The following is a 26,767-nucleotide window of genomic DNA, read 5'->3' on the forward strand; positions in this document are numbered from 1 at the left end:
AAAGCATGGAAACTGGCAGGAAGTGGAAAAGTCCAGTTAAATATTTGTCTCATACATATATTACACAACTATTAAAAACATAAAACTTCGATAGAATTTAAAGCTTCATATAACGTAAAATATGAATGTAGCATAGATGCTGCATTGATAAAAACTGAAAGAACATCTTTGGATGTTTCACAAACACCAGCGAGTAAACTTTAACACACCCCTATTACACGTCTGACACAAACATACCTTTTCACGTTGAAACGAAACACACAGATGAAAGCACAAGTGGTGACCTGCTGGTGATCTGCTGGTGACAGTGATCCAGTTCCTTCAGTTGTCGGCCCGACGCTTGTTTTTCTTCTTCAGGATCTTCTGGAGGCTATGGGGCATCAGGTACGGTCGCTCTGGGCTGCCGTCATTCCGCTCCAGATCCTCCACTGCAAACACATGGAATCAGATAAAAAAACCATAACAAAACATACAAACAACATGTAAAAACCAACATGACACTCTCCATCAAACTGAAGAGTGTCAGGAGCAGCTGGAGGTTAAAAACTGGTACAGATACAAATTATTAAAACAATGAGATGCTGAAAACTGGCACATTCACCCAAACTCCAACTGGGCCTCTTTGAAATAATCCCACCCATTTCTAACGAACCATGAAAAACGTTGCGGTGACCTGCTGCAGCAGATCAGTTCAAACATCAGTCAGTGCTGTTCAAATGTTTCTCAGCATGTTGGCCCCACTATGCTGCTTCCAGTGGACCTCCCCCTCCAGGAGATGAAGGACACCCCGCCCCCACCCACCCCCGGGTTCCTCCACAGGAGCTCATGCATAGTCGACGAGATGTAATACGGCAGGTGAGCCGTCATCGTGCTCAAGGTCTTCACCTTGTACTGTGTGAATGTGTGTTGTAAGTTAATGGAGGGGTAAAGAAAATCAGCAGGGGAATTAAAGGGAACAGGAGGGGGGAGAAAGCGACAGAAAGTTAAAAAGCCAAGCCAGGGCACCTGTAGGCGTTAGTGAAGTTCCAGATCCACACGAAGAGGCAGTGACGTGAACACACAGGAAGTGACACGCAGGCAAGAGGCCCATGAGGAGAAGGAGGCTACTCACAGAAACACAGGAACAACGTGTCCACGCACATGGCGTATACGCTGAAGAACCCATGAGCGATGAAGTAGGCGCCGATCGCCACCGTCTGCGTTGACAGGGAGACACACAAATGTGAGATGAAAACACGTGGTGGCGTGTGCTCCCTGTCAGTCAGAGGCACACGGACTCACCACAATGGGAACCCAGTAGTAGTGCAGAGTGGGAGCTGTGTCCTCGAAGGCTTTCACCTGCCCAGAGAAGAAGAAGAAGGCAAAAACTCCTGCGATGGGGAAAAAGAAAACGTCTGACAACCTGACAATTCTCAAGATTTGAATATTTAACCATGCACGTGAATCTAAAAAAACATTCAACATCATGAATCATCAGCAGATTTGATCAAGAATGTTGAAAATATCACAATACCATTAATGACGCAGGTTCACACTGTAATTACATGACTATTTGCGCCATCAAAAAAAAGTCAAACCGTTCCTGAAAGCCAACGACATTACAGTAATGACTCGCCGGCAACCGAGCCAATGTTGCTCATTCACTCTGCTGCTGGCCAACAAGTTATTACCGTAATGACAGCAACTCGGCTGTGGAGTGCAACTAAACTTTCCAGAAGGAATCACAGTTTTCTGATATCGCAAACAGTCCTGTAATTACAGTAATCCAGAGTATGCTAGCACGACTGCATTGGCAGCAAAAGCGAGAGTGTTAAAGGGATAAATACATAAATGTCCAATATGAGACAGTGGATCTTTGATTTTCATCCTCCTCAAAATTACAACAAAAAAGACAGCTATTGTTTGAACCCATAGAAAATATGTCAAACTGTTTGAATTAAATGGAAAAAAATAACTTTTTCATGATATTCTAATTTGTTGAGGTGAGAAGAATAGCAGAAACTATTACAGGAGTTAAGTTGACCTTAATATAATCCTTCCAGGAAACATGCAGCAATGTTTGTAAAATCTTAGCTACATTCCTTTGTAAATAATGTAAATATCTACTCTAGTTTTTTATTTCATCTCGGAGGGAAATGTCTCAGCTCCAGCCAAGACAGGAAGTGAATATAGCATATACAAAGAAAGGAGGAGTCATAATAAGCAATTCTGATTCCAGATGGAACACACACACACGCGTTCAAAAGTTAAACACTCACCCACAACTCCGACAATGAGCAGTTTTCCCAAGAACAGAAGGAAATCTGTCACTTGGTCCAGCACCGCAACTCTGAGGTTCAAAATAACAAGTCGTCTTCAGCTTCAGCTTATAAGAAACTTCAACCACGTCACAGACACACACCTGATCACGTTCCTCATCAGAAGGAAGAAGGCTTCTCTGGCAGAGGTGCAGAAGTTTTTGCCATAGATCGCCACCTAGAGGAGGAATGTCCTCATTACATTCAGATAGAAAGAACACCTCCCCCCACCCCCCACAGGAGTTCACTCACCATGATGTAGGCGTTCCTGTTCAGGAACTTGATGAACTTCTCCAGACACCAGAAACAACACTTCAGACAACACAGCAGGAACCTGGTGCACTTGTTTTGGGCTCCTGAATCAACAACGTGGACATCAAACACACACACACACACACACTCACTCTCTCTCGCTCACACACACTAAAGTCACAGACCTTTCAGTTTGTGGTCCAGATACTCCAGCAGAACCCTGATGATCTGAACGAATGACAAGATGAGGGAGCCAAAGGCCAGAGATCCTGTGTGATATCTAAAACACGCACACGCACACACACACGCGCGCACACACACACACACACATACACACACGTTCTGCGTGATGGAAGTTTCATATTTATTCCCTCGTTCAGATCATGATATGAGTCAGGGGCTGTTCATCTCAGTCCAGTTCCTCCTCAGAGTGCTGACGTCATAGCAACGACTACGAGAACCTGCTGTGACGGTTTTCTACGCGACACAAACAAACAAACAATGTAGGACCTGGAGGAGATGGAGAAGCTGCGGCTGAGTTTGAGGGGTTTGGTTTGGAGACGATCAGAACACCATCAGAGACCAAACCCCGACACCAAAACACACAAACATCTGGATTCACTGACAGACCACGCACACACCTGAGCGACCGACCCAGAGAGGATAAGATGGGGAAGGCAGGTATGTCGTCGGGCTTGACGAAGGCCCAGTAGTAGGAGGCAAAGGCCCCGGCCAGCGTCATCTGGCCCAGAGCCGTGACGAAGTTGGCGCACCAGAAGAAAAGGAAGACGTTGTAGAACTGCAGGCCGATCAGGTACTTGTGGTAGACCGTCTCGCCACCGTAGAAGGCGAAGAGGCACTTGGAGTCAGGGCACGTGGCTTTCACAGGGTTGGTGGAGAAGTTCTGAGCACACAAGAGGACAGGATCGATCAATCAATCAATCAGCAGGGAAATTACTAAATTATGAGCCTGGAGAACCAGACACACATCTAGAAAACAAAGCTTTGTTTATAAAGCACTTTTCATACAATTAAAACGCAACGCAAAGAGGAATTACAAACAAGGAAACGGCAGAATGAGAAAACACTTCAAAGACAGAAAGTGACTGAAACATATGAAAGACAAAATAATAAACTCAATCTGAACAGGTAAGAAAAGGTAAAGACACGCTACTCGATAACCGAAGGACCAATCAGCCAACAAGGTGACTCTTTAATTCTGAAGGTCACGCGCTTTGAATTACCGTAATGAAGCAGTTCCTGAAAGCTGAGAAGTTGCACTTCATAGCCATGTCGCCGTCGTTACGGTAATCCCATTTGACTTATATATTTGACTTAGATAAACGGTCATGTGCAGATATACATGTGGATTTCCACTGTAATGAATAGTTCAACAGCCAGAAGATGACAACTAGTGTGTTGAGTCGACAACTCACAGCAGGATCACAGGTCTCTCTCGAGTGACTGCAGTCGTTCTCACTGAACACTTTGTAGACGGGCTCATTGGAGGTCGAAAGGAAGCTGGTCCGTGCAGTGAAGGGAAGGTTCACGAGTACTCGGATCGGTCACAAACATCATCTCGTGTCTGACTGGGCCGGCGGTCAAAGGTTCGTCTGGAACGTGAAAGGATACACGGCGGTGACGGCCCAGTAGGCGATGACCACGGCCAGCAGGAGGAAGGTGAACAGCGGGTAGAAGAGGGAGTACATGACGTGTCCGATGGCTCTGTGAACAGCAGAAAACACCAGACTCATTGTTGAATCTCCTGACGAGTCATGGGAACAGGGTGTGTCCAGTCGGACCTGCTGGCCTCTTTGATGAGCGCCACGGCGATTAGGAGCCTTTTCCTGAGGAAGATGAGCAGCAAGATGATGATGGCCTCCACGATAGCGAGGATGATCACTGGAGGAGGGATAAAATTAGGGCCTCACACACACACACACATGCCTGCTGGAGTGTGGAAATGTGCGTGTGTGTGTGTGTGTGGACTGACTGAAGGCCAGCCACGTCTGCCTGATCTGGAGGTACACAGAGAAGTCCATCTGGAAGCCCAGGTCCTGGAGAGTCACGTCAGCACCCGGCTCCTCCTTCAGCGCAGTGTACTCCATGTAGCAGTGGAAGATACCTGACACACACACAGACGTCTACAGTTCCTAAAAGCTGAGAAGTGTCACCTCAAAGAATCGTTTCATCGACGTTTTCTCCTTCTCGTAGCCGCTGGACGTCGATCAATGTCCGATCGAGTGACACTCTGTTCCTCTACCTGGTGTGAAGAACGAATACTGTACCGATACTGATGAATACCGATACTGTATTCATCTCAAGAGAATGACAATTTTAAAAAGGAAAAGAAATTCTAGAAGGGGTTCCTCGAAGATGACAACAGTCATGCAGCTGTCATTATGGTAATCCCATTTGCTCTGCTGCTGGAAGCCAGCGGGTCATTACTGTAATGACAGCAACTTGGATGTGAAGTAGCAACTTGGATGTGAAGTGCAACTCCCCAACTATTTCAACATTTTCTCCGTCTCTCCTAGCCACTGGACGTTCAGCAGCAGTACTGTTGTTTTAAAAAAACAAGGCATTAGAACACCGGTTTCACGGAGCAAGTTTGGTGACTTTATGGATTTTGTTTTCCCGCAACTGACTGATGTTCTGCTGGATTCAAACGAAGGCTCTGTTCCTCATCCACCTGTTGCCATGGTGATCTGAGAACGCTAACTAATTCCACCTGTGTCCTAAATTTAATACGCGTCACAATTAAAATATTCATTCTCTTCAATGAAAACTGGCAACAAGTCTGAACCCCCCCCCCAATCAAAAAGCGCGTACATGTTGCAGCCCTCACCGTATCCAATGACCAGAATCACCATGACAATTATGACCCACACCATGATCCCTGCCAGGAAGCGGAGGAGGACGATGAAGAGCAGACTGGTGAGCACGGGCGATAACCAGGCCACTGAGGAGGAGGCAGGGTTCAGAACGTGAGGACAAGGAGCAGCAGCGAGCAGACGTGAACGCTTGTGACCACTCACATCAGGATCCAGTACCAGGACTGCATGTAGTCCTCGAAGATCTTCATCATCACCTGCCCCAGCTTCGATTACCAGCGTGGCGTTTCTGTGGGTAGTTGTCAGCAGCCTGTCAGCATGTAGGGGGTAGTCTGCCACCCCCCCCCCGACACACACACAGACAGACAGACAGACAGACACACACACACACAGACACAGACAGACACAAACACACACAGACAGACAGACAGACACAGACACACTACTCACTTCACTCCAGCTAGAAGATCCTTGGCCTCTCTCATGGTTCCAGTTCCGTCATCAAACTGCGTGTTGTTCCCCACCCCGTTATCACTCCTCCTGTGAGGCCCAGAGCTGGGAAACACCTGCGGAGCGACTGTAACAACACGGAGACCACTGACTGGATCGGTCCAATAGGCAAATGAACGAGAACAACGAATCGGGGAGGATTTTAGAACTAATAAAGACAGACTGAACTCACAGGGCTTGCTGGGGGTCAACATGGCCGGACAGAGACCTAAGCGAAGGATTTCCGGGGTTCCCTGGTACAGGGTGAGGCGGGCGTGTGAGGACACTTTGAGGTGGGCCGGACAGACGGGGAAGACAACTCACCATTGAATTGGTGGCCCCCTCCTTGCAGAAGGTCCTGTAGTAGTCAAAGTCGTCCCTGTTGTTGTAGGCGTTGAGCAGCGTCATGAATCTATCAGGGCACTTCTCCACACATATCTGAGGAACAAAGCAAGTCCAGCATCTAGTAGATGGGGGACAGATTTGACAGACAGGAGTGGACACGAGGGGCGGAACTGGTAATCGACTGCAGAAAATTAGAAGTGAAGGGGTCACGCTATGCACGTTTAGCTGGGGGGTCGACTGAACTAGTGCACGGGGTGAGTCATCTCAGGCAAGATCTCAGCTACACATGAACATCTGCAGAGGAAGCACATTCTGGAAGGTCCAGCTAAGATAGCTAGCTGCCATGCTAGTAGCTAGCATATTACTGTATGTAAGATAAGAAACCTACATAAGAGACATTGTTTTTTTGTGTAATTCATAATCTAGTCCAGGGTTTCTCAAGGACTTCTTACAGGGGGAGAAACTTTTCCGAGGACCCCTTGTGATGTGAGAGTACGTCCTTCAGTTGTCGAAGCAAACGTCATTCTGAACATTCCATTACATCTTTTTGAAAAAACAGACAATTTCTTTCGCAAGAATAGCTTAAAATTCACCGAGCTGCACTGGCACCCATTTACTGATGCATCGCCATTTGGAAATTTAGTGCAAAGTGTTTTCACAGACCCCCAAGCAATGGACTCCCGGACCCCAGTGAATGACTAGCTAACGATCGCTGCAGCGCCGGATGTGAACGAGTTGAGGTCACTCATGGTTTGGTAAGAGCAGTGTGGTGAGTGTTGGTCCCACCTGTGTGGTCGGGACACTGGAACTCCAGTAGAACCATGGGACTGGCACATTGCATGATGTTGAAGTAGAACAACAGGGGCTTGTTCCTGCCAATGTCAACGAGCTACTGATGAAGAGTTCAACATGACAACATGAAACAACAGCAGAGGACAACTTGTGCCCGGTGACATTCTGCTGTGACAGCGCCATCCACATGCAGTGCGTGTGATGTGAAGTGGTGCATGTTCGAGGAATGGTGCGCAGAGGCTGGAGTTATGGCTTTTCAGAGCTCTGTCTCTAAGATCCTGTCATTCGTTACGTGCCGACGTTGACAGAACTGCTGGTTTCCGGATGTCGGATGAGTTGTTTGTGTCACGCTGGATTGTGGAGGCTATTTCTATGGCGTACAGCAGCAGAGGACTGACAGCTTCCTGCAGGACTGTGTGTGCGTTCCACTGGATGGTGTCATCGTAGGCGTTGTTCCACAGTGTGTCTGTGGAGATTTGTGCGGGTCGCAAGTTGGGCTTTGCTGCACACCTTCACCAGATTCTACAGGCTGGATGTTACAAACGGTTTGGTTTATTACAAACGTTATTAACGTGGCTATGATTCATGATGATTGGACATGTTCAAATTGCTGTGTTTCTTTTCGAAAACACGACTTAATTGTACAGAAGAAAAAGGAGTTGCACAAAGTTGACCATTAACGTTTCTGAATGCATGCTGCATGTTGTCATCAGCTACTTCCTTCCATAAATTACACACTCGGCCGAGACCTGACCATCATTCATTCATCACTCTTCCGTTTATTTCGGTTATGGGTTGTGCCGGAGCCGATCCCAGCTGTCAACGGGCAGATGGCGGGGGTTCACCCTGGACGAGTCACCAGCTCATCACAGGAGACCTGAACAGTCCTTCAGTAAAACCAAAGGGAAGGTAAAGTCGAGACAGAGATAGCTTTATTTTTTCACCTCTGTTAAGAGATTCAATACTGCTGTGTCTCTTGTTGTTTGTTGTCACAGTAGAGACACTGGTGTCAATTAGTTCCTGTCATTGTCCCCTGAAGTGCTGAATGTCAATGATGGTCTGTGGCATCGAGAGCCAGGTGACAGTGACAGTTTGTAAGGACCGAAAGTACAATGTCTAAATAGAGATCCCCACAATTAATACTAGTTTTGAGTTGCAGTATGTGGGTCACTTACAAACAGATGGATAAAGTATATAATGGAAAGTCACTGAATGCGTTTGGGCCAAATACAAATAAAATTTAAAATTACTGTATTTTAACACCTTTTGAAGTCGGAATCACCAAACACGTTATTTTTGGATCAGATTGTGAGATTACAGTCATGTCACTATGTATTCTCTATATATTTTTAAATATTTAACTATAGTTATATTTTTCATTTTAAGTTGTTGCCCTCCTGTGTTTTGTCCTCTGTCAAGTAAAAGCTGAACAAACATATTAAAATGTAATGTAACTACAGTCTGATCCAGTCAGATTCCATCACTTCATCATTCATTGAGGAAATGTAAATGATAAATTAATGGACAACACTGAATCAAACTATTACACTAATGTATTGACACTTTTTTCTGCTCTGACTCAGGCTCTTTCTTCTCAGATCCTTCGATGTTTGCAGCAGACTGCTGGAGATCTTCTACCACACTCTGTGGTGTCCTCTGACATCCACTCTGCAGCTGTCTGCTGGGGGAGCAGCATCGCTGCCAGGGACTCGAATGTGATGAATAAACTCATCTGTACGGCTGGACGAGTTATTGGACACAGCTTGGAGACGTTTGAGTCAGGGAGGGACAAACCGATCTCCATCATGGACGACCCCTCACCCCCCTTCATGACCCACTACAGAGACAGCGGAGCTCCCTCTCCAACCAGTCTCATTCAGCTCTGCTGTCACAAAGAACGCTACAGGAAATCATTCCTGCTGTTCACCATCACACTCTACAATCGGTCCCCTCTATGTGACAGAAACACTGCTGTTAAACTGTAAATATTTAAATGGATTTAATTATCACTGCTCTGCAACGGCACATACTATATTTATACTATATCTACAAGAACCGTCATTTGCACATATGTGTGTTTCCCCTTTCTTTCTGGAAAGTATTTGTAAATATGTCTAGTTTTAGTTTCTAGTTTTGCTAAATTATCTTAGTTTTGTTTTTGCTATACTTTTTACTTTTGCTATTCTTTTCTATTGTATTCTAATGTGCATTGTAGGATATTTCACCTCAGGATCATCATTACGAACCAAATAATAATAATGTATTATTAATACACAAAGTAGTATAAATGAAATTGTATTGTTAATATATATTAATTACATTATTTAAACCATTAAGAGCCTAGGTCAAAGGAATACTGTGTTCTCAGTTAAATTAACATCAAGTTGAGAAACACCTCTGGATGGAGGAATGCACTTAAGAATGCTGCCTGCCAGGTCTGTTGACCCTTAGGTTTGACCCCAACAGGGTAACCTTTTGGTGAAGAAGGAAATGAAGTGTTAACAACTGTTAATGGTGGATACCAGAGAGTCACTGAAGTGTCTCGAGTAAACATAATAAAACCTTTAAGTTACAGCTTACAGGAACTGGATGCTATGAGGAGTCAGATGGCGATGGCCAATAAGCAGAGGATCACCACAGAGAACAGCCAATGAGGAGAAGACCCATACAACTTCACAATTCACACTTTGTATTATAACATACTGGGTCAGGGAAATCTCGTCAGTCAGACTTCGTGAACTGACTCTGTTGTTGGTTAGGGACTCGAAGATTAGGCCCAGAGCTCTGTTTTACTATACTTTGACTGATAGATTAAAACTGATTTATGCCCCAAATACCTTTTCCTATCGCTTCATTAAAAGAACACGCAGGATCCACTCACACATAGTAAAAAGGGTTAATAGGAGATTGGATCAAACAGCATACACTCTCATTAACATCTCTGTCCACTGGAATAAATATTGATATTGATATTGGGGCCAAATACATTTGAATTTAGTAATTTCCTATAAAATAAAGGGTAACAAATGGGAGCTGTGTGTGTAGCTGTTGCTTTACCTATCTTCGTGATGTTATGTTCATATAAAGTCCATCATAAGTATGCAGTATCATAACTACATCATTCATTTTCATAATAAGCCAAACAGTTTGAAAATCAGTTGAAAAAGTTTGAAAATCAGTTGAAAAAGTTTGAAAATCAGTTGAAAAATGACTAAGTTCTGTTTATTTAAAAAGTCCATGCACAATATACACAATGTTATGAATGAACGAGTACCCGTGTCGCTCTCCATTAGCCAGCAGCGCCGGTGAGTCATCTATTCTTCTGTATACGTCTGTGGATGTTACTGCGTCTCATACAGGTTTGAGTGTGGGTTCGACATCACATGTGCCTGTGTGATTTGTCATGTTTCTGACTGGGCCTCGTGGATGAGCTTGTCTGGCAGTGTGGGAGCTTCTATATCCCATGGTGAGAGAGATTTAGGTGAAGTAATGAACCCTGATTCTCTGAAACATGAGTGAGTTATCTCACCAGACCACCCTCCTCACCTGGAGCTAGAAAGAAGCTGAAGTACAGACGTCACACCGGCTCTTATAGGAGGAGGAAGTCCCTCCTCCAGCCAGCCAGGACTGGGGGGTGGAATATTGCTTCTGGGAACAAGCGCCAGAGAGCGTGTCCCATTGTGAGATACCTCACTCATGTTTCAGAGAACCGGGCTTGATTTCTTCACCTAAAGTTATTAGACCTAGATAAGCATCGGGTAAAGTTAGTGGACTTGGACACATGCCGTGATGCCCCTCCAAAACACAAGGCCAACTGAACACGAAGTAATTTGGGATAACAATGAACTGCAAGTCGTGAGCAGAAGTCGCTAAAAGAGTGAGGAGAGAGAGTTAAACTGTCAATGATTTTGGCATCTAAACCAACTTTGAGGGAGGGTTAAGGACACATCTGTAATTTGTAGCTGCACAAATAATTTTTGCACTTATTTTAAAGTGTCAAAACTGGACATGTAAGTTTGCAGTCATTGGATGATGGGCCAATCACTGGTGGACTTCAGCAAACTTCAGGGACCGCTTCAGGGAAAAAAAGGACTGAATATGTATTTATGTGTGCTTGTTCATATGAATTTGATCACAGTTAGCCCGTTGACACATTTCATCTTATCCTTTAATATCCTTAAAACAAAAATTAACATAATGACTTCTTCATATTAGTCATTTTGTGCAAGCCAAACAATTTTAATAATACATTACAATTTACAATTTCATAAATGTGCTTTTTTCTCTTTCAAATAAGAACTGAAAAACTCTCTGCAGAGAGCATCTTGCCACATGCATTAATCAGCATACATGGACCTGACCTTGATGCCTTTCAATAGAGAAAGGGATTGGAGATCTTCTTTTCAAAACAAAGAAAAATGCACTTCTCTGACAAAAACTGTCAATTTTGTAAATAGCCCCCCCCCTTTAACTGTTTGTGTTAACTAAGCAAACAGTCCTGTCAACTGTCTACTTCGTTTGTTTTAAAGTGCTGTATAAAATGTGACACTGAATTTTAAACAGCACATTTCTGCATTTATTATCTATTTATCAGTAATACCGTGAAAATGAGAGGACCAAATGTTAAATTTTCTGCTTGCGCTCCTAAAATTTTACCGGTAAGTTGGGGTTTACCGTGTTCTTAGTAAAACAAGTTAGTCTGGAGCCCTGCCTTTGAATGCACTCAACAAACACCACGACACCACCCTGCACCCTGTCAACCTAAGCGAAACACTGAATTGTTGTGAATGGTGTTTTGGTCCACCAGGGGTCTGTTCCACAAAGCAGGTTCAGAGATAAACCGAGTCCATGTCCACACAATTGAAAGACCCAGAAATTGTCCATAAACACACAATCATCTCTGCACATGTGTCCACACTAACCACTACAGCACGTCCTCCAGGCCAGTGAGTGGCGCTGTACCACTGCCACAGAAACACACCACAAAGAGAAGATGACAGAGATAGGCGACAAAGATGGTGTAGAATAGGAATAGAGCTTGAAAGAACGAACAGATTTCACACTCAGCATGCTCAGCACAGTGAGCAACCATTGTTGTTGTTAGCCAATTAGCATGTGGGCTAAGGAGAGGTGGGAGCTATGGACACGTGCAGGAGGACAGGGAGTGGGACCCAGTTTATAAAATGATTGTATTCAGGCTCCAGAACGACCAGTTCATGAGGATGAAGGGTCTAAACAGTAGAAAACTTTGAACTCATCTGTGTGGACGTGGCTGAAGCCTGCTTTCTAGAACGAGCCTCAGGTGGACGTCGTGTTTCCGTCTCAAACATTAACAACATCAGCACTGGACATTAGCAAGCAGCTGGCAACATTTCTTTAGAATCAGTGTGTGTGGAGAAGGACTCACTTCAGTGGGTATGAACCTGTCCACAGAACTGCCCCTGACTGTCTGTGGGATAGATCACCTTCCTGGGGGTCGCCCTGGGACCACGCTGGGTGGACAGAGGAGTTTCGTTTAGTCTTTGATTCACCCTTGTGGGTCACATTCGGTCGAGGCGTTAACGTCTTACCAAGTACTCCCACGGCCAAGTAACCCAGAACGGCCACGAAGAAGAGGATGCAGCACACAATGTCGGTGCAGCCCCTGTAATGGAGGACGGAGGGTTGAATGGAACCCCTCACAAACCTCAGGTACCATCACAACCCCTTCCTCACCTGTTGTGGATGGGGGCCCTTGAAGGTGGGGTCATATTTCTTGGGCTCACCTGTAGTCACAGAGAGGCAAATGCATCTGGTTAACGACGTGGAAGAGGTCTTATGTGACGAGTTCAGTGCTGTCTGACATTCACGCCTCAGATGCACTATGCACCCAACAGTCATAAAGGAGATGCTGCTAAATGCAGGTTATGTAACCGTATGCTCCCTTCTTACCTCCAGGCCGACACACCTGGCAACACAACAAATTCCTCCCTGATGGACTAAGCAGACGCAGCAACATAGGAAAGAGTTTCTGTGCACCGACACTAGAGGGGATGTGGATCTGAATAAACAACGGGACATTCTGATGAGAACACCTCTGCGACGTTACATCAAAGAACGGACACATCTCATGTTGTCATTGAAACTGGTTTTTCATCTGCATCAGATGTCATTCCTGAAAGCAGGTTTAAAGAAGACTGTCAAGAGACAATAGAGCTGAGAAACCGAATTCAAAACATGACACGTTTTGTTTGATTTCTGTCAGTTTACACTTGAAAGTACAATTGAAAAATTACCCATTTTCCTTCATTTCAGGATGAACAAACTGAGGGTTTTCACTGGTTTCTGGAATGGGCCACAGGAGTTTGTCTCTGCAGTTTTATACTGTGACTGATCTGACGAGAGCTGGTGAAAACACCAACACAACAGCTCCTTACCTGAAGATGTTGTCACATCAACCCATTCCATATATCGTGTGTGTGTTGTGTGCATGCGTGCGCAGTATGATGCTGTTGTCACTCTCAGGTTAGAATGTTGACCAGTTCTACGAGTTCAAAGACAATGGAAAACTCCATCATTACTGACTCAGCCTCACCTGCTCTGTTCACAGATATTCTACACCAGGACACTCTGAGGAAGAGACCCTCAGAGTGTCCTGGTGTCCTGAGAAGACCTGCACCTGTACAACTGTATGAAGCAGTGTACACACACACACACACACACACACACACACACACACACACACACACACACAACAGCACACACACACACACACACACACACACACACACACCGACACACACACACACACACACCACACACACACACACACACACACACACACTTCCTTGTCCGGTCATCTGCAGACGAAGAAAAAAAGAGCAGTCCGTTCAAAAACTTCACAGAAGCAGCCAGACGTCAGTTACCATGGTTTCCCATAAAACTCTGTCATCCTCGGGCATCTCAAACTGTTGAAAAGTACAAAGAACCCGGTGCTCTCTCCTTCACCACCTCTTTATGTGCTCCACTCCTTTTCTGCTCTTTTCACAAGAATGTAGAGCAGTGGAGTGTCCTCCACTGATGTTGGAGGCACAAACCAGTCGAACCTGCCCTCAAAGGCTGAGACCCCACCCCCCGTTTATCCCCAAACAACTGCCTGTTTGCAATCCGAGCTGCACCTGTGGACCTCGCTAGCTCCGCCCACTGTTCGTCTTTCGGCCTGAATTTTCAACAGCCGTGTCCTCAGAGACGGCATGGAGCGGACGAGAGGAGGCGTGGACATGGGAGAGAGGGGGGTGGAGCTGTTGTTTCAAAGAAGTTGTGCGTGTTATCAAGAACATGTGTTTGCAGACAACAAGTAACACGAAACTCAATTAATAAGTCCTGGCATCAACTCGATTGTCTGGACTTAGCGAGACCAAGGCGATCAGGATCATCGGTACCCCACGAAGCTGGATATCAAACTCGCTAATACAACCCAGGTTTGTCCTCATCAAGACCCGTGAATGCGCATGTATAAGAGGTGTGTTCCGAGGCAGCAGACCAATCACAATCATCAGCGCACAAACGTGAGAGAGAGGCGCCTCTCGCTGGCCGCAGAGGTTAATGCTGGAAAAGTAGGAGGAGAAGTCAGTGATTGTAGCAAAGAAACACCGTGGAAGCTGACAGAAGACGACAAAGCAGCTGACAACACATCACAGACTGTGTAAATGTGTACGTTGCTCATTAATGCCTCAATGAACCTACAGCACCCGTAACTCTCCTCCTCACCACCTGTCTTACGTGGAGGAATGCACAGGTCATTGTTTTTCCGGACATCTGATTGTCCAGTGGGTGGTTCTTTTCCACAGGATCAGAATCAATCCAGACAGTTATCCTGCTCCGGAGCAGGATAGTTTTTCAGAGTAAATTACCATGGAGACAGGTCTGGATAAAACGAAATCCGGCTTCGTGGTACCAAAGATCCAGAATCAACCCTGAACTTATCTCGCTAAAACCAAAATCCTGCTTTGTGGTACAGGCGCCTGGCCTCCAGTAGAGCGATTAGATCCATGTGTGCAGGTCTGCACCGATGACTGCCAACGGTACTTGAAGTGAGATGTCTATGGATATTAAACATCCTCAGCTTCATGAAATAAAAGCATAATTATTGCACTGTGTGAAACTCTCCATGACACACGGATGTCATTACATTCAGTATCTGTGTGAGAGCCTGGATTTCACAGTGAAATTATACATTTCACATTCCAGCTTGTGGAGGAGGTTTCTCTTCTTGCTGTGAGCATCTGTCAAAGAAATCAAATCATACATGAACCTTGAAAGACCTTGTTGGTCTGTGGGCAGAGAGTGAGACAAACGGTCTCAAACAGTTTCTCTGTGGATGTTCTGGGGTCCAGGCTCTGTGGTGACCTCAAGTGTAGGTGGAAGGATGTGGGAACAGGGAGCCGGGGAGACAGGGACAGTAGAGAGCAAAGATGTGAGACAGACACAACAAAACCACAAGGGGTCAAATGTTCAAATGTTGTGGTGTTGTCTCATTCACAAAAGAACAAACATATGGAGTGAATTCACTGTAGAATTCACTCCCTGAAAAGATGTGTACACATGTCACAGTTCAGCCTGACGGATGTAGTGAATCTGATTCGTCCATTCCCTGAGAGCGAAACGTACACTGAAAACAAGACTATCTGATCTTTAAGAGATACACAGTTTAATAAATAAACTGGCTGGATTGATTGGAGCCCATTATTTAATGTTTCAGAACGGTGGAACTGGAAATATGAACAAACGGGTTGTGGAGACTATATCCTTTCACTGCGTACTGAACGTACTGAGTGTACCGGACTGAAGGATTTAAAGAACAGACTCTCCTGATTCAGGACACTGAACAGACTACAGTCTGGGACTGCGTGTTTGTTGGACAGTTATTGTCTTATGATTTAACATGAATATCTGTACCAGATACACAGAGCATGTCTCAAAGAAAGGGAAACGTCTGACAGTAAATTGGGACATATTGTCAGCAGACTAATGGCATCTAACAGCTGCTGACGCCCCAGCTCCAACTCCCATGGGAGGGTGGAGGTTCATGGTTCAGATCTACAAGATGTTGGATGTTATGCTGGTGTGTTTGCTGTGTGAGAAGTGCCATGGCACCATTAGTTCCTTTGGCTCCTCTTGTGTGTTGTGTTACTATTTTGGGCCTCTGGAATGAAGTTTTCCACACAAAATGAATCCTTCGAATGTGTCGTCTGACCTAAGAACAGTGAAAAACCTGCCTCTGTTACTGAACAAGTCACAGCAGATGGATTCTGATCTCAGGCACTGACTTTCAGCAGACGGGAATATTTTCAGAACTCGGTCCATCCATCCGTCTCACACTGCTCTAAAACATGTCGAGTGTGCCAACCCTCTCATTTACCTGGAAACGGCTGGCACGGCGACCAGGTAGAAGCACCAAACTCAACTGAATTCACATGAAGACGAGCTGGCTTTTAAAACGCTTTGTCGTTTTAAACTGCACTGTTGCAGCAGCAGAACACAGACCAAAATCTACACACATGCTGGGAATTTCAGAGGCCCTGAATCAGGTTTCAAACGCTCACTCTTCTAAATATGGCTTATAATTACAACTAACGTGCAGCAGGGCAGGGCTGCACAGCCGCTACCCATCCTGTCCTTGAGGTTTTCTTGATATATCTCAGCCTGAAATTACTCCGACATGTGACACGCTGGATCCTCACATGTCCTCTGAGGAGCTCTGTCCACGGAACTGGGAACTAACAGCTCAACATGATGTGAAACGTTCTGTTTGAACGTGCTGTTTGAATAAAGAAAGTGTTGACTACAAGTATGTACACAGGACAACACCCTCACATGGACAAAACCTTCCAATGACCTGATTGTTTCCAGCTGAAAGCAGAATTAACGTAACAACATCCCATTGATGCTGAAACATCTCAACCACAAGAATTCACACGTTCAGTCCACAGCAGAAAAACGCTAGCGTTAGCATAAACATAACTCAACGTCGGCCGAAGACACAATCAGGACGTTGACATGTGATCAGCAGTTAAGAGACCGACACTCACTGACCTTTGACCTCTGCAATGAAACATTCATGAATGCACGTCTGATTCTCTGATGTAGATTTAATGTTGTGACTCAAAAAAACTTTGTTTATCCAATTACTCCATTAATCAGTGAAATAATCTGTAGAATACTCAGTTACCGATCCGACCCAGGCCATCGTCATACCTGGTCCTCAGTCGGATTGGATGGTTTTCAAAGCGCCTCGGTCTAAACACTTGCATTTCATCCAACTTTTACGTCACTGAAGCAAGACAGACCAATCCTGCACCAGAGGAGGTGTGACAGTAAGAAACTTCATCCTTTACAGAATTTTGCTACTGGATGTAGCGTCCATATTTACTAAACACAGATTGCTACATGACGTCACGTCAGGGCCGCTAATGCGATCGGAATTGAGCATTAAGACCCGCCAGTGGGAAGCAAACAGTGACCCTTCCAGCACATCTAGGGTCAGGTCAACCCTAGAAAAACATGCCCCATTCAGGTTCATTGACAACAGAACACAAATGACAGCAGTAGAAGGGAACAGTATGAGGACCTTGTGCAACAGGCGATCACCCTGTTCACAATGAATATAAAAACAACCGGATCGGACTTGAACCATGTCTGGTTTAGTGTGGGATACACACACACACACACACGGTGTGTCCTGGACACAAGACTCAGTGGAGAATGTGCAGTGTGAAGCTGCAAACGGACTTTGAGCCGGTCACCGGGTCAGTTCTGTTCTATCTACACCAGCTCTATTCACAGCTGCGGCTGTTGTGTCTATGGGGAATGTGACAGCAACTGGACAGACCAACTGGAACACGGACGGTTCCGACAGAACAGAACCCTGGTGGCACTGACTGCCTTCATTTCTCTTTTAAACTCAGGTTCGAGCACCTGAGCTAAAATCTGAAGTCTGTTTGTAAGTTGACAAGAAGACACCCCGGCTCGTGGGCAGCACTAAAAAAACAGCTGCTGACTTTCACCAACGTGTGTTAAGTTTGAGTGTTCGCGCTAATAATAATAACAATCGATGACGACGACAATCACCGTAGTTCGGTTGTTGATCCACTTCCATGGTCTCCGACAGGTTCTCTGTTCCTCCAGCAGCTCATAGGCGACGACTGCCGGGTCGTTCCGGTCCGGACAGACGCTGCTGAGCGTGTGTCGGTCGGTTCACTGCTCCTCCACAGTCCGTTCGCTCACTCCGGGCAAACTTTTAAAGAGAGACGTTCCGCCGCGGAGCTCTCTGGCCAATAAGAATACGAGTACTTCTGATTGACGTACTTGTCAACGAATCACAGACCGGAGATTTCAAAGTTATATGTTCTTCAAACTAAGATCAGTTCTGCAGTTTCATTCCTAAAATCCTTGAGCTAGACTCTTCAAACCTGGACTGGATTGTTCCTCAGAGGCCATAGTTTCCCGTAAACATGGTTTCTGATTTATTAAACCCTTCTTCTCCTTTCAGCTTGTCCCTCTTCAGGGGTTGCCACGGCGAATCATCAATTTCCATCTTTCCCTGTTCTCTGTATCCTCTACTCGGACTCCAACTACCTCCATGTCCTCCCTCACTGCATCTATAAACCTCCTCTTTGACCTTCCTCTCTGTCTCCTACCTGGCAACTCCATCTCTAACATTCTCCTACCAATGTATCCACTGTCCCTCCTCTGCACATGTCCAAACCATCTCAATCTAGCCTCTCTAGCTTTTTCTCCTAACCTTCCTGTCTGTGTTGTCCCTCTGATGACCTCATTCCTAATCCTGTCCATCCTGGTCACTCCTAAAGAGAATCTCAGCATCTTTAACTCTGCCACCTCCAGCTCTGCCTCCTGTCTTCTGCCTATCGCTAGTGTCTCTAAACCATACATCATAGCTGGTCTAACCACAGTCCTGTAAACCTTTCCCTTCATCTTAGCTGAAACTCTTCAATCACAAATCACTCCTGACACTTTTCTCCAGCTGTTCCACCCTGCCTGCACCCTATTCTTCACTTCTCTTCCACAGTCTCCACTACTCTGCACTGTTGATCCTAAGTACTTAAACTCCTGCACCTTCACCACCTCTGCTCCCTGTAACCTCACTTTTCCACTGGTCTCCCTTTCATTTATGCACATATACTCTGTCTTGCTACGACTGACCTTCATTCCTCTTCTCTCTAGAGCAAACCTCCACCTTTCTAGGTTCTCTTCCAACTGCTGCCTTCCAACTGCTGCCTACTCTCACTACAGATCACAATGTCATCTGCAAACATCATAGTCCAGGGAGACTCCTGTCTGACCTCATCTGTCAACCTATCCATAACCAAAGCAAACAAGAAGGGGCTCAGGGGCTGATCCTTGATGCAGTCCTACCTCTACCTTGAAGTCTTCTGTCCTTCCAACAGCACACCCTCACCACTGTTCTACTACCTTCATACATGTCCTGCACCAAGCCAACATTCACTGACACTCCTGACTTCCTCATACAAAACCACAATTCCTCTCTTGGGCACCCTGTCATATGCCTTCTCTAAATGTACAAAAACACAATGCAGCTCCTTCCTACCTTCTCTGTACTTCTCCATCAGCATCCTCAGTGCAAATATTGCATCTGTGGTGCTCTTTCTAGGCATGAAACCATACTGCTGTTCACAAATCTCCACTTCCTGTCTCAACCTGGCTTCAACTACTCTTTCCCAAACCTTCATGGTATGGCTCATCAACTTTATCCCTCTGTAGTTACTACAACTCTGTACATCACCCTTCTTATAAATTGGTCACCAGAACACTCTTCCTCCACTCATCAGGCATCTTGTTACTGTCTAATATTTTGTGTTAAACAACCTAGTCAGAAAATCTACCGACACTTCCCCTAAGCACTTCCATACCTCCACTGGTATGTCATCTGGACTAACTGCCTCGCCACTCTTCATCCTTTTTAAATTTTTCCTGACTTCATCCTTTCTAATCTGATCAACCTTCTTCCTAATCATTTCTGGCTCCTCATTCCTACGTTCCCTATGGTTTTCTTCATTTAACAATCCCTCAAAGTATTCTTTCCATCTCTTCAAGGCCAGACAGGGCCTCCAGTAACAAAGAAAGTTCCCACATTGGCACCCTGGGGGGGACAGGGGGACAGGCTCACAGTGCTCCCTTGAGAAAGGAAGTCACCAGGCGCTGGCGTCCCACGGTAATATTGTCAAACAAACAGTGCTGCGCGTAAATAGATGCCACGTACAATTTTAAGGTGGAAGCAGTGCGCCCGTCCTCCAAGAGAGATTGGAGGAATTCTAGAATGGTGGGGACCGAACAAGAGGTGGGGTCCTCCCGTCTGCCTGCACACAAGGCAGAGAATTTTTTCTACTTTTTGGCGTATTGGAGGGCATATGGATGGTTCGCGCACATGCGATATCGTCCGCCTCACTGCTTCAGTACAGTCGTTCAGGAGTGAATTGGGCCCTGCAGCGGCTGTGCCCAGAGTTGTAGATGGCAGGGGTCAGAGTGCCAGATGCAACCCCTCAGCTGTGACAGGAGGTCTTTCCTCTCTGGGAAGCACCATGGTGAGCTGTAGCAGAGCCTCTACAGCAGAGGAAACCAGGGCTTCCCCCGGCCAGAATGGGGCAACCCCCAGGAGTCGCTGGCCATGCTGGAGGACTCACTGCAGCGTTGGAAGGATCATGGGAATCGATGGGAAGACAGCAAGAGGGAAGACAGCAAGACCACTCGTGTCCTAGTGCATCCCGTCCCAGGGGACCGTCCCCGTCCGTCCAAGAGAACCAGAGGGAACAGTGTGTGGATTCCCTTGCAGCGAAGAGACACACTTCCGCCCTGCCAAAGGTGCTCCATATCTTCAGCATGTAACCTGGATAGATGTCTGGCAGCCCACATCAGGAGACAATGGGAGACACGTAGCAAGTGTACGGACTAGGTGCCGCCCTGGTGGTTGATCTGGGAGACCACTGCCTTGTTGTCCGAGTGGATCAGCACATGCCTTCCCCTGTAGGTGAGGCAGGAAATGTTGGAGAGCGAGATAGACACCCTTGAGTTCTAGCACAGTGATGTGGGCTGTGCTGTCCTGGAGGGTCCACTGCCCATGGGGCTGGTTTGCCACACCATACTGCTCCTCAGCCTGAGCGGGATGCGTCTGTCTTGACAGTCCCTCCCTGCAGGAAAGGCTGCGTTCACCAGGGTGCCAGGGCTGAGATGCACGTCGGCGATGCTGTGACCAGTCTGTGTTTGTGGAGCGTGAGCCGTTCAGCCACATCTGGAGTGGGCGCAGTTGCAGGAGGCCGTAGGGGATGGCAGTTGACGTGGCCGTCCAGCTTGCAGAGAACTGAAGGAACAGCGCTAAAGGTAGGCAACTGCCCCCTCTTGATGCGTGGAAGGAGACTGGATATGTCGTCCATGCGGCGTTCCAATAGATAGGCCGTCATGGTCACAGCACGACCCAATAGTCCCGGGAGAATGCAGCCCAACAGCCAAGCTGCTGCCGGGAAAAACAGCCGATGACCAGCCCTGTGGCCCTAGGGCCAAGGCTTCCTGTTCTTGGAGGAACCGAATACGCAGCAGTCAGGCTGGCACTTGGTTCACCGTCCAGGCCCTGCACTCCTGAGGCCCTCTGAAGTCTCCAAAGTGGGGATCAGTGGATTGAGCAGCAGTAATCCGTACGCCTCCTCGCGTCAGCCAATTGGTGGTTGCCGCCCTGGGGGTAAGTCGCCGGAGGCCGTTGATGTGTGGCTGCTAAGGGCCTAGTGTAGTTCCCCGGGGCACGGTTCTACTCCGGCGGAGGCAGGCAAACCGTCTCCTGGTGACGTCAGCCTAAGCGGTGCGGTCCAGGCCCTCCAGCACTGTGGGCGCCGAACAACTCCCCGGCATCTGTCGGCTGGTCGGCAAAGAGTCCTACAAGTGGAGAGCAGAGGCGGAGGCAGGTGTGGACCAGCGTCACCCAGCATGTGCCCTGGTGCCCTCATTTGGTATGCAAACGTAAGTGCCGCAACACAGATATTGCGGATGAGGTCGGCCGTTTGCCCCCTCCTGCAATGAGGTCAAGAGCACGGCTAGCAAATGGGAGAGGGTATTTCCTGAGTGTGCTGCATGTGCCGCACATGCTCCTCTGCCATAGGCCTTACAGATGTAATCGTCCATAATCCTGCATTGGGCAGAAGGGCACTTTGGGTCGGGCTTTGCAGCCTCTTCCGGGGGAAAGGACCAAAGCTGCGATTGAGGGTTCCACAGCAGGCATGGTGGAGGAGTCCCCACCGCTTCAAAGTGGCTAAGGTGCACTCATCGGAGGCCGATCTGACAGGGGCTAGACTACCCTTCCAGCAGGAATACAGCGTATCGTATTAGGTGCAGGGGGCTTGCCGTCTGTAGAAAAAGGTGGGCCTCTGAACTGCGCCTGGGCCCGGTGTGTCGAGCTGCAAGTGGCGCTAGCGTCGCCTTTACGACTGCTCCTAAGTAGAATTCGCCGGGCCTCCGTGGGGAACTACCGTTTGGAGATGGAGAAGAGCCCTTTGGTGTCCGAGGGAGTGGGTCACTCCGTGAGTCGCGAAACAGGCTGGATGAGGCCGCGATGGAAAGGGCATCGTCATGCGGCGGCAGAGACTGTTGTGTTTGCATCTCGTGGGGAGGTCCTCCCCCACGTGGTTGCAGACTCCCGAAGTACACCAGTAATCCCTCCACACCAGACGCCAGGCGGTCATACCGCGAGGAGAGGCCGTCAGCGCTCTCTTCCATCTGCGGTCTTCCACTGTTCTCACCAGTCTGGGACCGGGTTCCCCCCGCTCCGTTCGGCGAGTCTCCTAGGTGCAGGTTAGGGAGGGAATGCGGCCAGCTGGTCGCCATGCCTCAACCTGGCCAGTCTCATTGCCCTGGAGATGATGCTGCAGTTCATACAGGCATTGTCTGTGAGAGTGTCCCGCAGGTGGTCGACGGCGAGGCAGTCCGGATAACGAGCGTGGCCTTCTTCCGGGTGGAGAGGTGCCATGCAGTTAGAGCAGTGCGGCTCCATCCTGTATGGCGGTTGATGTTGGCTGATGTGCGTCTGGGCTAACCGCTGCGCGCAGCCCTCCCACTGAGAAGGCTGAGTGAGCCGGGGTGTGCAAGGCACGGCTGTCGAGCGTCGGTTACTCACCACTTCCTTCACAGCCGTAATATACGAGCTGCTGAAGCGCACGGCAGTTGTAGAGTGGACAGGATAGCGGGAGAGGGCGTGCAGCGCAGCTGTCACGATTCAGTTGAGTGAGTAATCTCAAGCACTTCTGAGCAATGCAGTCTGTTCCTGTTGCATCTGTCCACAGGTGTCTGATCTGTCCCTTGTGGGGAAAAAAACAGTTCACAGTAACCTGCTCCTGCAGGTGACCATAACCGACGCCAACATCAGGGTTGATGTGGGTACAAAATGCATAACCTCACTTGGCAGGAGCCACAAGAGAAAAGTAGAAAGCATCACCAACTTCCTCCAATGACTCACTGAATTTGAATGGAAGACTTCCAACTAGGTAAGAATGTTTTTCAATTGTTATTATGAACTTGAAAGTTTATTTTAAGACAGTTTGTAGGAGATGTTTTTTGTTACCTAACTAACAGCCTCAGTCGTCCTCAGAGGTGTCACCTTAATGCTGTGATGTGTCCTCATCAGCTTTTCTTCCCAGACCTGCCAGGATCTCGGGACCATGCTCCCAGCCAGACAGAGTTGGCTAGAATCAACATGTACTGTAAATACTTTGACAATTGTTTCTGGTTTGCAGCTATTTCTAATCTAAAGGATTTAGCTGTTTATACTAATTAATTTGTATTATGTATAGATGATCCAAATAGGTTTGTGACATATTCGTTGTTCTCTAGTTGTACAGATTTCAATGTATCTAAAATATCGATGACAATAAATACCAGTGGTGTTGACCAGTTTTCAGACTAAAACTTATTCTATAAACTTGTGAATTGTTTATTTTAATAATCTTTCATATTGTAAATGTGTTTTAATTTGCAGTAATGCATTAGAATAAAAAAAGGTCATGCTGTAAAAGAGTATTACAAAACACAATGACAGTAGACCAGATATACTATAATGCACAATTACAATATCATACTATAAACCACACTTATCACACTTAGTAGAGCAGTTATACTGTAATGTACAGTAAGGCTGTTACTGGAGAAAAACACAGTAAAGCTGTTGTAAAACATAACAAGTGAGGCAACCATCTTTTTTTTAGCTCAGGTAAGTTCTGAAAAAACGGCATGCCACATAGCTTACTAATGAATAAAATGTATGTAAAAACTGTGATGTCTGACACGTTTTATAAAAAAAAAGTTTCCAAAAAGCATTGGATGTAATTTATGACCTACTATGTTCTGCTCCATGTACTCAATGTTGAAAACGTCACATGACATTACTAAGCTTCCAAACAGAGGCACTACGAAAGGAAATTAAGGCTGTGTTGAAGTTCAGAAGGGACAAATGTGTGGCTAAACACAGCACAAAAATGTTGCCAAGACTGAAAAAGCAAGACAGCTGAATGCTATATTATCATGACCACAACATGCATCCATCAGGCATTCTGATCAAAACTTGAAAGCATGCACTCCCCATCACAACAATTTCAGAATTCAAGGAAAGGGAGACCAGTGGAAAAGTGAGGTTACAGGGAGCAGAGGTGGTGAAGGTGCAGGAGTTTAAAGTACTTAGGATCAACAGTGCAGAGTAGTGGAGACTGTGGAAGAGAAGTGAAGAATAGGGTGCAGGCAGGGTGGAACAGCTGGAGAAAAGTGTCAGGAGTGATAGAAAGATGTTGTCATAGAAGAGTTTCAGCTAAGATGAAGGGAAAGGTTTACAGGACTGTGGTTAGAGACACTAGCGATAGGCAGAAGACAGGAGGCAGAGCTGGAGGTGGCAGAGTTAAAGATGCTGAGATTCTCTTTAGGAGTGACCAGGATGGACAGGATTAGGAATGAGGTCATCAGAGGGACAACACAGACAGGAAGGTTAGGAGAAAAAGCTAGAGAGGCTAGATTGAGATGGTTTGGACATGTGCAGAGGAGGGACATGTGCAGAGGAGGGAGTGGATACATTGGTAGGAGAATGTTGGAGATGGAGTTGGAGGTAGGAGACAGAGAGGAAGGTCAAAGAGGAGGTTTATAGATGCAGTGAGAGAGGACATGGAGGTAGTTGGAGTCAGAGTAGAGGATACAGAGAACAGGGAAAGATGGAAATCAATGATTCACTGTGGAACCCCTGAAGAGGGACAAGCTGAAAGGAGAAGAAGAAGGAAGAATTGGCACAAGTCACTTTGTGTCAACAAGAGACTGACGCCACCGACTCCATTGTTGTCATTTCCTGTATACCCAACACTACGAACGCAAACCATGGGTAAGTCAGGCTATTTGGTTTGAGCAAGAAAAACACAAGACCTCACCACAGCACCAGTAAATCTAAAGCAAAAAACATTTACTGTCTTACCTTTATGTGTGTCATTGGTCTGCAGATCCATGCTGTGGTGTAGCTACCACATCCATCTAGTTCAATAGGTTATTGTTCTGATACTGTCCAAAATGGCCTGGTACTTTTTACATATACTACCCATCAAAAGTTTGCACACAGTGTCCAGACCTTTGACTGGTCGTGTATGTATTCAGGCTAAAATGAATTGGTTATCTATGATGCCTCATTGAATCCCAGTCAAAGAGTATTGGTATAAATATACCATTCCCGTTTGAGCCAGGCTGGCAGCGCATACAAAAATAATCCACAACTACGATGCCTCAAGAGGGGTCATCTACAGTCACGATATAAAAAAGATGACAGTGATAGACAGAGAAAGAGAGAATTAGAATTATACCTCTGGGTGCTGTATCCGGATAAACTTTTTGTGGATTTATTGGCATCTGTACCTCAAGAATTATATGTACTATAAATGTTTGTAAATGTGTGTTTTTTTTTTTTTGTTTTACTGAATTGTGGTGTTGGCTACAAAGTGAATCTTGCCCAGAACTGTAAGATACACATCCCCAGCTTCCCCAGCAAAAACGTTGCCTATGATATGTTGTGAGTAGTGATGGTTGTATGACTCGATGCTCCTATACAAGCTTCAGTTGCATTTCCTGTCAATCTTCAAAGCTGCTTTGATAAGCGAAAAGTCATGTGTTCTTGACATGTGAAGCAGTAACTGCTTCAGTCGCCTGAGTAACTGGTACAACCAGACACGGAATGATCACATGATCGTACATTTGGCTTTTTGGAGGATTATTTATTTATCATACATTGTCCAAGAGGGCCAAATCATCATACAATTAATATTTGTATGATATTTCTACATTATTTGGATGTGGACCACACCTACAAATACCTGGCCAGCACCAAACACCAGCTGGATGATAAACTGGATTGGACTGCCAACACAAACACTATGTGCAAGAAAGGACAGAACCGTCTGTACTTCCTCCGAAGGCTGGCATCCTTCAACATCTGAAAGGAGCTGCTACAGACCTTCTACCAGTTTGTGGTAGTGAGTGCTGTCCTATAGCAGTTTTGTGCTGGGGGGGTGCCTGGACAAACTGGTGAGGAAGGCATTCTCTGCTGTTGGCACAGAGCTGGACAGCCTGACATCTGTGGACAGGGTCCTGTCCAACATGGACAATCCAGATCATCCCACAGGGACGTCAACAGGAGTAGGATGTCAGATGCTGCAATGTCCTGTTCCACTGACAGACTGAGGA

At 46.4% G+C, this 26,767-nt stretch overlaps 1 protein-coding gene across 1 annotated transcript; it reads right to left on the reverse strand.

Annotated features, from left to right (window-relative positions):
* Positions 1-321: 321 nt before the first annotated feature.
* LOC144742226 (choline transporter-like protein 2) lies at positions 322-18,146 on the reverse strand. Its single transcript, XM_078624696.1, is given in 24 exon segments — positions 322-428; positions 1,112-1,196; positions 1,282-1,370; positions 2,259-2,329; positions 2,402-2,475; positions 2,550-2,653; positions 2,735-2,829; positions 3,191-3,453; positions 3,986-4,070; positions 4,182-4,274; positions 4,352-4,451; positions 4,543-4,674; positions 5,398-5,494; positions 5,496-5,511; positions 5,588-5,646; positions 5,648-5,672; positions 5,834-5,960; positions 6,066-6,126; positions 6,197-6,335; positions 7,021-7,089; positions 12,413-12,483; positions 12,485-12,501; positions 12,580-12,774; positions 18,119-18,146. Coding segments are annotated over 24 exon segments (2,202 nt in total).
* Between the last annotated feature and the right edge of the window lie 8,621 nt (positions 18,147-26,767).

The sequence above is a fragment of the Lampetra planeri genome, unplaced genomic scaffold (genome assembly GCF_965212315.1).
Source record: "Lampetra planeri unplaced genomic scaffold, kcLamPlan1.2.h2 scaffold_920, whole genome shotgun sequence".
Lineage (NCBI taxonomy): Eukaryota > Metazoa > Chordata > Hyperoartia > Petromyzontiformes > Petromyzontidae > Lampetra > Lampetra planeri.